Below are 12,480 nucleotides of genomic sequence, written 5' to 3' on the forward strand. Positions count from 1 at the left end.
AAGGCTGAACCTTTAATACCACTTTAATTTTCAACTGGCAATCTATCAGTAACACCCTTACTGTCCTAGTATGCCATTACGCACTGGCCCTACTGTATTAGAACAGCAGGGAAGGATTGCTGTAGCCACCTCTTGTCTAATTGTCCATAAAATAGATGATCTGGGTCATGTAGTCCTCAAAATAATATAACTGATAAGGTACAGCAGAGATCAAAGGGAGGTATCCTCTAACAAGATGTTTGGCTTGATCAAATTCATTTCTTTATCATCTATTAGGGAACACAGGATGGTAAAATAGTCTATAATTTTGCTTTGGGTGCTGAATCCTGCTTGGGCTCTCACCTTAGCAAATCTGCAGGGTGCTTTACAGGTCCAGAGCTGTGATCCATCTCTATCTCTCAGACCCTGAAGACTCTGCAGGGGTATGCCTACAGTGACTGATAAAGCCTGGAAATACATACATTCCATTTTACTATCATGTGAGTCCAAGAAAAAGATTTTACAGAAATTGAACTTTTTTTATTTTTTTGCATTTACCAAACACGTAGTAAGTGTTCATTCTTGAGGTTTACATACATTCTAACTGCTTTAGCAAAATTTTTTGGCATTTCATTTTTTCTTCCCTCCACATTCTCAATTCATACAGCTATATTTGTGTCTTCTTTCAGCTTCTCGTATAAGTTCCTCCACAATGAAGTTTGGAGTGAAGTCCACCTGACGGAGCCTCCAGTCCGGGTCGGTGTTCTTTTAGACTACAGGAAAGGAAGACTCTCTTTCTATAACGTCCAGAAAGGACAGTTGTTGTTCACCTTCAGGCATCGGTTTACAGAAGCAGCTCACCCCACCTTTGCTCTGGAGGCTCAAGGAGAGATTCACCTCCACACTGGAATTGAACTGCCATACTTTGCCAGGCACAGCTAACAGCCTGTTCCCAGTAGAGTGCTGGATGATGAGAAGCCATAACTCAAGTGTTTACTACTAGGCCATGCTTTGTAGCAGTCACTGTGTGTGGGGGGACTTGGGAAATAGTACAGTTAGAAAAAAGCACTGTGTAGATTATTTTTTTCAATTTCTTTCTCAGGGTTTGGATTTATTTTGTTTTTGTTTTTAATCTGCTCACATAGCACACCCTAATAACTGATCTACTTAATTAGTGTTACTCAACGCTGGTCCTCAGTGGCCTGCTAACAAGTAATGTTTTCCAACTCTTGTAGTTTTTAGGGGCCTGTTTTAAAGGGATTTCTGCTTTTACCTATCGGTATGAAAACATGCCCTGCTAGAAGTCCCTCAGGGCCCCTGTTGAGGAATGGCACAACATATATCCAGACTGTGACCCCAGATTTGCTTTCATGAGAATCTGGTTGTCTTTGCACCTTACGCCCCACATATGGATGTGACTCAGATGATAACTTGCTGTGTTGGCTGTTTCATGTGAAGGTCTTTTTCATATTTCATGGCTGTTTCATATGAAGATTAGGCAACTAAACCAGTTTGGCCACCACAGAAAACACAAAGTTCTTCTTTCAGACACTTTCATGAAAAAGGCAGATTCTTTTTGAGAACCATGACATCATTGCTGGGGTAGGAAGAATGATGCATCTGACATGCTCAGTACACCTTCACTTTAGACATTATCATTTTGGCTGGTGTATTTGGATTCAAATATTGCTGTCACTAACAATATTCCACACCCAATGACATTGTTTGTTTCCATCTGGAATGGCCACTTTGTAAGTTAAAGTGGAGTCCCACCCATATAAAAGTCAGCAGCTACAAAATGTGTAGCTGCTGACTTTTATCAATCAGACACTCACCTGTCCCACGGTTCAGTGATGTGGGTGTATGAAGCCTCGCTCCTCTCCCCCTCCTCTCTGAGGCGCTGGCATTGTCACTGTGGGCGCCCGACTGTGGCTTTGCAGCCAGGCACGCACCGGGCATGTGCGAGCTGCGTTGTGCACTGTGACTGGCTGGGTAATCATCTGGGACCTGTGACGTGTCCCAGATTGTTGCCGAGAGTGAGGGGGGAGAGGTGAACTTGCTTCCGGCGCCGCGGTGCCCCAGGAGGAAGTGGGAGTTGGATCCCTCTAAAAAGAGGGTATCCACCCCCCCTCACCAAAAAAAGGCGGGTCACCTTCGCGTAAAGCGGAAGTTACATTTTTGGGTGGAACTCCGCTTTAACACTCTCCTGACCCTAACCCATAATTCTAAACCGAAAATGAACCCTTAACTTTGGCTATTAACAGCTTAACCTGACCCAACCGCTAATGCTGAACATAACCATACACATAATGTTAACCTTAAAGTCATTCTTACACCTCACCTGCAAGCTAAACATGCTTATAAACTTAACTTAACCCTCATATGTACCACCTCTGCACACTTTCAACTAAATTTATAGCAAAATCACAATGAGAGAGGAAACTGAGTGTGCATAGGAGAACACGATTATCTGAAGTTCAGCTAATATGGACCTATCTCCTACTGTTCTAAATAGTGAACAGTTCAATTAGAGCATTGCATTGAAAACAGACAATATCCTCCCTCCAATAACTTTTGCATTTCAAGATAAAAATAATTCAGCATAAATGTTTCATTCAGCAGTGACCCAGCTGGTAGAAAATTAATCCTGTAGTCACATATAATTCAACAGAGTGAACTATTGCCTGTACTTTGGGGAATATTAAACAGACTTAAAGTGTTACTAAAGCCACAACAGTAAAATCAGTCTGTATATGCAGTAAAGCATGCTTGTTATACTCAGTGTGGAACCAAAGGCGTTAATCTTCCGCATTGTGTAAAAAGGCTGTTTGATCCTGTCTTATCTGATCCTCCCCTTCTTCCACAGTTCCAAATCCACCTGCTGATAGTACACAGCCTTGGAGGCAAGCTGCACTTGCTCAGTTTGGTGTGTAATAATACACAGTGCTTGGACGGACATTGATAGAAGTCAGAAGACTGCTATATACTGCTGATGAGAAAGAGTAATTAGCAGTTTATATTTACTAAAATAATTACATTTCCATAGATATAGTGAATGCAGGGTCCTGTGTTTAGTAACACTTAAACCTCTTGGTGCCAACAGCACACAAATATGCGGCCTACCGGTGGGTGGGCCTTGGTGCAGAGTGGCTGCATATTTGTGTACCACATTGCAAACAGCGCATAGTTACCAGCGGCTAATGGAATGCTCCCGATCGCTGCTGTTTATAAATCCCGCATATTTGTGTGCGGTTGGCACCAAGAAGTTTAAGTGTTACTAAACCCAGGACCTTGCATTCACTATATCTAGTCTCCCAGAGTACACAGAACATGGAAATGCAATTATTTTAGTAAATATAAACTGCTAAGTACCCTTTCTCATCAGCAGTATATAGCAGTCTTGTGACTTCTATCAATGTTGGTCCAAGCATTGGTTAAAGCTTGTAGGAGGAGCTTTCATTCTCTGACTGTCCTATGAGGCTGCATGACCCCTGACCCTCTATCTGGACAGTGCTGATTGGCCCTGTGCTGATCACATGCACCCTCCCAAAAAAACAAACAAAACCTGTCTATCATTACACACCATCACTAACAGCCAAATTTGAAAGGAAATTCCAATACCTATAATTTAATAGTTAGTAATAGTTATTATTAGTTAGTTAGTTATTATTTCCAATTTTCGAAAATTTCGGGTTTTCTAACTTTAAGATTTTTGTTATAATTTTCAGATTTTCATTCTTATTTTCAAATGTCCTAATTTCTGTATTTTCAGATTATTGAATTTTCGATTTTTGAATTTCCAAATCTTTGAAATTCCGACTTTTCAAATTTTTTGATTTTCAAATTTCCAAATCTTAGAATTTCGGAAAAATTCATTAGCCATTGTACACACGGTCGGACATTTCGACAACCAAATATGTCGGATTTTGTCTGAAACTGTTGCATACACACAGTCGGACAAAGTTGATGATGACGTTATTTCATTAGGACGGGACTATGTTCAGGCTAGTAGCCAATAGCTTTGGTCTAGGAATTTGATCTGAGCATGCGTGGCACTTTGTCCGATCGTAATTCTCTACACATGATCAGACAAAGTCCGATCGGAGCATGTTGTCAGAAAATTTTATAGACAAGTTGGAAAACTTGGTCCGTCGGATACTCCGATGGAAACAGTCCGATGGAGCCCACACACTGTCGGATTAACCGACAACATGGTCCTATCGGACATTGTCCATTGGAATATCCGACCGTGTGTACTAGGGCTAAAACAGGTTTCCGTTAATTCAAATATTTCCGAATTAACAAATATGTCGAATTTCATCAAAAAACTAATTGGAACAAAACAAACTGCACATGCGATTTTGTTAAGCGCTGCGCAAACTGTTGGTGCTATATAAATATAAAATCCTGTATAATAATAATATAATAATAATGTCTACTTGCCAGCTTGCCAGGAACATGGAGGCTTAAATTCCCCCCTTCGCTTATAGACAGAGAAAATCTGTCAAAACAGCAATCTCCTAGCTAGCTGCATTATTGGTTAGGCTGTGGACCGACCTCACAGCTAGAATTTACATAGGACAAAGCATTACATGTACTTTCTCCCCTGGGAAACAGAACATGTTGATACATATTTAAGCAAGCCTTATAATATACACTGAATATTAAAAATCATTTTCCTAGCAAGCTTCTAGAATTCTGCTACAGTGGCGTAACTAGAACCTACAGGGCCCCGATGCAGGAAACCTTGGAGGGCCCCCCCCCCCCCCCGACCTCCGGACAGGGCTCTTTTCTCCGACCCCGATGGTGGAACACCAGGGCCCAATCCCAAGTGGGTGGCCGCATATAAAGGAACCGATTTAAAAAACATCAATTAAAGCCACTGTGCCCATCAAACGCCACCACTGTACCATCAAATGTCACCACTGTACCATCAAATGTCACCACTGCCACTGTGCCCATCAAATGCCACCGCTGTGCCCATCAAATGCTGCCAGTGTTCCCATCAAATGCTGCCACTGTGCCCATCAAATGCCACCACTGTGCACATCAAATGCTGTTGGTGTGCCCATCAAATGCTGCCACTGTGAATCCCCACCACCTGCTCGCTGTCTGCCCGCCACTTACCCTGTCTTGGTGGGGCAGCGGGTAACGGCCATGAGCGGGGTCCTCCATGCATCTCCTGCCATCCTCATCTCCCGTCCTCTCCTCCTGATAGGCGTCCAATAGCTGTGATGGGTAACAGACCCGCACACCTGATTGGTGGAGAGGCGGTTCAGTGTTAGAAAAGTGAATATTAATTCACTTTTCTAACACACCTGGGTAGACTTGTGAGCGTCAAGCATGGCGCTCGCAGTTCACCTATTTTGAAGCCTATTAGAGCCCATGGCTCTAATCAGGTGCTGCAAAACACCCCCTGCCACTGTAATTCAGGCGCCCGACACCCCAAAAGGGACCAGACACCTAAATATGGAGGTGGCAGCGGTGGCCATGGATAGATTCATGCTATGCTATGCATGAATCTATCCATTGGTCATAGAGGGTGTGGCTGGAGAGAGGGGGCGGCACCTGTGCACCCTTTTGGATGCACCGCCACTGATAAACACATTCACATACATACATATGCATACATGCACACACATATACATGCGCACACACACATGCATACATACACATACATATATGAACACACACATACAAGCATGCTCACACACACACACACACACATACATGCTCACACACACACATGCTCTCACACACACACACACACACATACATGCATGCTCACACATACACACATACATGCATGCTCACACACACACATACACGCATGCTCACACGCGCACATACAAGCATGCTCACACGCGCACATACAAGCATGCTCACACACACACACACATACAAGCATGCTCACACACACACACACACACACACACATACAAGCATGCTCACACACACATACATACAAGCATGCTCACACGCACATACATACAAGCATGCTCACACGCACATACATACAAGCATGCTCACACACACACACACACATACAAGCATGCTCACACACACACACATATAAACACAAATACAGTAGTTAGTCTTATGAAAAAAAAAACGGCAGACATTTACAGTACCTTGGCTCTTCCTGCCGGGTACTGCACTGTAGGGGGAGACAAAGAGCACACACTTTACCCTAATGTGAGGAGCTCCCGCACAGTGCCGATTTCAGTTCGGCTGATGATCGGGGAGCTCCTCTCAGCCACCCCTCCTACGGAAGAGTACAGGGGGCCCTCAAGGGCCCTCTGCAGCAAGGGGCCCGGTCGCCATGGCGATCTTGGCGACCCCTATAATTCCGCCACTGTTCTGCTATTCATATGGTGTGTGACTACTGGGGTGGGGGTACCGGTTGGAGAGATGACATCGAATGTAACAGCCTGATATATGTAGCGCAAACACATCAACTGTGCACAGCATTTTATATTATTATTTTTTAGATTAAAAACACAGAAAGAGGTGAATAACTTAATGTAGCACTGTTACACTGCATCTTGTGTTTAGATTTCTCATTTACAGTGACTTTGTAGAGTTTATGGATAATGTTATTGTAGAGAAGGATGCAATAAGTGCATGTCTTATCAATGAAAAGTATATTTTCTTGTCAAATTTGTTTATTGAATTGTAACAATTAGTATACATAAGTACATATGGTGGCAGAAAAAGAAAAGATCACACATACGGTAATAATATTGAGTTGTAGTTTCAACATAAACTAAAAGTAGTTTAACTAAAACAATTTTAACAAGGATCTAACTACTCAAAAGATTGCGTCATACATTGTATAAGAGGGGATAAAACCAAACCTAGACCAGGTTAATATAAGATGTCCTCAGATAAAAAAAAAAAAGATCTTTATTTTAAATTTTGGATAACATGGGGAAAAGCTAGACGGGTTTATTGTTCTCAGTGGTAACAAGACGGAAACATAAAAAAAAAAAATCATTTGTAGTAGTGTAATGCCGCGTACACGTGGTTGGAATTTCCGACAACAAATGTTCGATGTGAGCTTCTTGTCGGAAATTCCGACCGTGTGTAGGCTCCATCAGACATTTTTTGTTGGAATTTCCGACAAACAAAATTTGAGAGCTGGTTCTCAAATTTTCCGACAACAAAATCCGTTGTAAATTCCGATTGTGTGTACACAATTCCGACACACAAAATTCCACGCATGCTCGGAATCAAGCAGAAGTGCCGCACTGGCTATTGAACTTCGTTTTTCTTGGCTCGTCGTACATGTTGTACGTCAGTGCGTTCTTGACGTTTGGCATTTCCGACAACATTTGTTCGACCGTGTGTATGCAAGACAAGTTTGAGTCAACATCCATCGGAAATAAATCCAGGATTTTGTTGTCGGAATGTCCGATCGTCTGTACACGGCATAAGGCAAGGTTAGAGCCACGTCATCTTTTCTTCCTTCTATCTGTTCCAGTTGGAGGCTGAATGCCTTATACTTATTGCTGTAAAAAAAAAAAAAAAAAAAACCTGATGGGAACTCAAGCCACTGGCAATGCATTTATAGATATGTTTTTCCGTTCAGCCTGCAGGCGGAACAGAAAAAAACTAAAACTTTCCTCCATCCAGGCTATACAGCTCCAATTGATTTGAATCTCCTGTACTGTATTTGGCCATCTGTACCTGCCAGAACCAGATGAACTTTGCTCCATGTATGGCAGGTAATATTCTACAAAAAAGTTTTTTTAAACGTTTTTTGTATCCCTCTTGATGCCAAAGAGAACAGAAAAAACTGTTGCGATGCATTGATGTGTATTGCGTTGCGGCAGCCCAATCATTTTGTATGGGCTGTCTAACACTCAAGAAATCATCAAAAAAGGTGCATGCAGTGCATCACAATGCATGTTATGCCGCGTACACACGATCGGAAATTCCACCAGCAAAAGTCCGATGAGAGCTTTTGGTCGGAAAATGCGATCGTGTGTATGCTCCATCGGACTTTTGCTGCCAGAATGTCAGCCAGCAAATGATTGAGAGCATGATCTCAATTTTTCGGTCAGAAAAAGTTCAGACTGGAAATTCCGATCGTCTGTACAATTTCCGACGCGCAAAATTCCTACGCATGCTCGGAAACAATTTGACGCATGCTCGGAAGCATTGAACTTAATTTTCTAGGCTCATGGTAGTGTTGTACGTCACCGCGATCTTGATGGTCAAAAGTTCTGAGAACTTTTGTGTGACTGTGTGTATGCAAGACAGCTTGAGCGGAATCCTGTCGGAATTCCATCGGAAAAACCATCAGAGCTTTTTCCGACCAAAATTCCGATCATGTGTACGCGGCATTAGTGTATTGCTGCATGATATGCTGAGCTGCAACACATGTCTGTCAGAAAGGGGCACAGGGGCAGCATTCAGAATGAATGCACAATTTGCAAGTAATGAGCGTTACCACAATGCAATAGTGCAAAGAGGCCCTTACTGGTTCTAATTCTTTCCTACTCTATCTGAAAAAAAAAAAAAAGAAAATAGGCTGATTTTACACTTTAATAATGTTTCCAAATTGTGCTGTTGGCTTAATTTATAGACAATTTGTTAATTACGTTTTACTTTAAATAAAAATATTTGTCAGCACTATGTCACATGGAAAAATATTTATAGTTTAATAAATGAGTTACAATTTATTAATTAGTGAATGTCTTGAAAGGATCTTTGTAGCAAAGAATACCCAATCACGTTGGGAATCGCCGTCATTATACGTCGGGCACATACATGGCGATCTGTGGGCGGTGCGTGCATGCCCATTCACTAGCGGAGGGAGGAGCCAACCAGCGGGCACTCCAGAGAGAGGCAGAACGGGGATCTGTCAGTGTAAACCAACAGATTCCCGTTCTGACAGGGGAGTAGAGAGGGATTGTCTGTTTCTAGTGATTAGGAACAGCGATCACTCTCCTCCTCCAGTCAGCCCAGCCGCTATACAGTTAGAAACACCTCCCAGGGAACACATTTAACCCCTTGATCACCACTAGTGTTAACCCCTTCCCTGCCATTGTCATTTATTCAGTAATCAATGCATTCTGATAGCACTGATCATTGTATAAATGTCACTGGTCCCAAAAGTGTCAAACGTGTCCGATCTGTCCGCCACAATGTCGCAGTCGCGCTAAAAATCTTAGTTCACCACCTTTACTAGTAAAAAACAATAATAATGGCATACATGTATCCCCTAATTTGTAGATGCAATAACTTTTGTGCAAACCAATCAATATATGCTAATTGGATTTTTTTAACCAAAAATATGTAGCAGATTACATATTGGCCTAAACTGAGGAAGAAAGTTTTTATTTTATTTTTTAAAAATTTTAATATTTTTTATAGCAAATGGTTAAAAATATATATATATTTTTAAAATTGTCACTCTTTTTTTGTTTATAGCTCAAAAAATAAAAACCACAGAGGTGATCAAATACCACCAAAAGAAAGCTCTATTTGTGGGAAAAAAGGACATCAGTTTAGTTTGGGTACAACTTTGCACGACCGCACAATTGTCAGTTAAAGTGACACAGTGCCGTATCGCAAAAAATGGTCTGGTCAGGAAGTGGATAAATCCTTTTGGGGCTGAAGTGGTTAAAATGAACCTGTTAAGACACAAATATGGGAGTTGGCATTGCTGACTTGCTTCTGAAATTGCACGGTCTTGGTCCTTGTCTTTTCTTCAGTGACCTGGCAAAATAGGCATGCATGCAGGGTGTGCCTGGGAACAACTTAAACACCCCATGTGGCGCTGATTCCCCCTGCTGCCTGGGCCCCTTCCTTTTGTAAATGAACACAGTGAGTGATCAGTACCGTGTCACTGTGTTCATACATAACTTAAGCATATATAGACTGCCTGCACGCAACTCAGCACTAGTACAAAAGGTAAACAAACTGCTCTTCTGGACTGTATGGGGCTCTGCACACATGTGAATGAGCTAGGGTTGCCACCTGTCTAGGATTTACCCGGACAGTTTGGGTTTGGAACCATGCGTCCAGACTGCCTGAAACCCCGACACATTATTCAGACTGGACTATTGCTTCCCAGCAGGGTTGCTGGCTGCATTTGTCTAAGCTGAGAGTGACTATTACATTCTTTCACGCTGCCCAAAGCAAGCACTAACAACCCCCCCAAACACACACACAGACGGGAGAGATGAGAGGGCTCGATCTGCACCTCTCCCCCCCACCGCCTACCCCTCTGTGTCTGCCCACACTCCAATCCCCGGCGCTGTACTTCAGAAAAGGAAAGTGGGGGCCGGAAATTTGAAATCCAGCAGCCTCAGATACACCTAGATGAGAGGGGCTGATTGCCAAGGGGTGAGTGAGCTCACCATCCATCCCAGTCTGTGACTGAAGTCTCCCCCCCCCCTCTCCTGCCTCTGAGAGAGTATACTAAGGTATATCAGGGTTCTCAGAGCACCCCTTACATCAGGTTTCCCCTTTACAATGGAGGCCACAGTGTTTCCTCTCCATACATCAGAGTTCTCAGTGTTCCTCCTTAAATCCGGGTTCCCAGAGGATCCCTTATGTCAGAGTCCCCAGAGTTCTCCTTTCCATCAGAGTCTGCACAGTCCCCCCTTACAGTGAAAGGGAACTCTGCGAGTTCAGATGTAAAAGGGGAACTCTGCGGACTCTAATGTAAAGGGGGACTCTTGTTATTAATTTCATATGATTATGTTATTTAATAGCAATATATATATATAGTTTATAATATAAAAAAATAATAATAATTGCGGTGCGCTGTTAAAGTGTTCGGGTTTGACTTGAAGAAAAGGTGGCAACCTTAGACTGAGCCCTTAAATAAAAAATGTTTTGCTGGACTGGTTGACGCTCTAAAGTAATCAAATATTCATATCTAAGTCCTTGGTTTACCAGGAAAACAAGACTCCTTACTTACCGTGGTTGTAAATCCTCTCATATACCCAGCAAAGAGACTGGTCTCAGGTGATACACAGAGATGTAACAAATCCTCCTACATAGGTTTTACTTGTTTATCTGCACTCTTCTCTCCCCTACACCCCTTCAAAATGGCAGAATCATGTTAAAATCCTTCTTCATCTGTCAGGGGCACAGAGGAGGGACCAGAGAGCTGCAGTTACACTGTGTGAGAGCTGATTGGAGGAAAGGAACACACCCCCTCCCCTTCACACAGCAAACAGGAAGAAAGAAAGGATACAGAGCTGTGTTGTGAATAGACAAGCTGCATGCTGAGCTCCCTCCCCATCACAAATTCACCTCATGTGTTCGAAAACTTCTATGATGTGACTCATGCTGATAACAGAAAAATGAAGCACCAGAGAGAAATTACACATAGAGCTTTGGAGATAGATAAGTAAACACTACAGATATACTGTATGTGCTTTGTTCAGATTTCATGACTGAGGCTAACAACCACTTTAACCACTTCAATACAGGGCACTTATACACCTTCCTGCCCAGGACAATTTTGAGCTTTCAATGCTGTCGCACTTTGAATGACAATTGTGCCGCCATACAACACTGTACCCAAACTAAAGTTTTATCATTTTGTTCCCACATTGGAAAATTTGGAAACAAATTTTGGAAAAAAATAAAAGTTTTGCTTTTGTTTCTGTTATAAAATTTTGTAAATAAGTAAGTTTTCTCTTTCACTGATGGGCACTGGTAAGGTGGCACTGACAGGCACTGATAAGCAGCCACTGATGAGATGGAACCAATGAGCGGGCACTGATGGACACCAATGATGGGCACTGGTAGGCGGCACTGATGGGCATTGATAGGCGGCGCTGCTGGGCACTCATGGGTGGCACAGATGGGCACTGATAGGTGACACTGGGCACTGAAAGGCTGAAAAGATGGGTACTTATGGGTGGCACTGATAGGCAGCACTGCTGGGCACTAATGGGCATTGATACGTGGCACTGATGGGCACTGAAACACTGCACTGATATGAGGCACTGATGGGCACTGGCAGGCATTGCCAGTGGGCACTGAATGGCAGCTGCCTGGGTACAGATGGGAATTTCCCTCGGGGTCTAGGGGGGGCATACCTGGTGGTCCAGTGTGGATGGCCATCCTGGTAGTCCTGGGCGGGATCCGAGGGGGGCTGCACTGCTAAATAATCAGTACAGACCCCCCAATCACCGGCTCTTCCTATTTACATTGTGATCAGCCGTGATGGGACACGACTGATCACGTGGTAAAGAGTCTCCGTCAGAGACTCTTTACCTAGACCGGTGTTGCAGGTATCAGACTGACACCCCACAACAAAGATTGCCGCAATGCGTGCCCCCGGGGGAGCGCAGCAGCTTAATATGCTGAGGACGTCATTTGACACCCAGTCAAGATATTGAAACCACTTTGCCGACATCATTCTGCTATATGGCGGACGGCAAGTGCTTAAGAGGCTGTATGGCACCCCACCCAACTCATTATATTAATAAATAGAGTCACAGACCTAGTTTGTAGCCCTAATATTACCCA

The 12,480-nt window shown here is 43.1% G+C and overlaps 1 protein-coding gene across 1 annotated transcript in view; it reads left to right on the top strand.

The window, feature by feature from the left end:
- Nucleotides 1-11,619, top strand: part of CMYA5 (cardiomyopathy associated 5) — a 112,929-nt gene extending 101,310 nt beyond the window's left edge. Inside the window, exon 14 of the mRNA XM_077462604.1 lies at nucleotides 669-11,619. Coding sequence (XP_077318730.1) covers nucleotides 669-921 — 253 coding nt within the window. The 3' untranslated portion in view covers nucleotides 922-11,619. The remainder of the gene's footprint in view (nucleotides 1-668) is intronic.
- Nucleotides 11,620-12,480: the final 861 nt, after the last annotated feature.

Source organism: Lithobates pipiens, unplaced genomic scaffold (genome assembly GCF_037356315.1).
Source record: "Lithobates pipiens isolate NorthernLeopardFrog02 unplaced genomic scaffold, aLitPip1_a1.2 Scaffold_3, whole genome shotgun sequence".
Taxonomy (NCBI): Eukaryota; Metazoa; Chordata; class Amphibia; order Anura; family Ranidae; genus Lithobates; species Lithobates pipiens.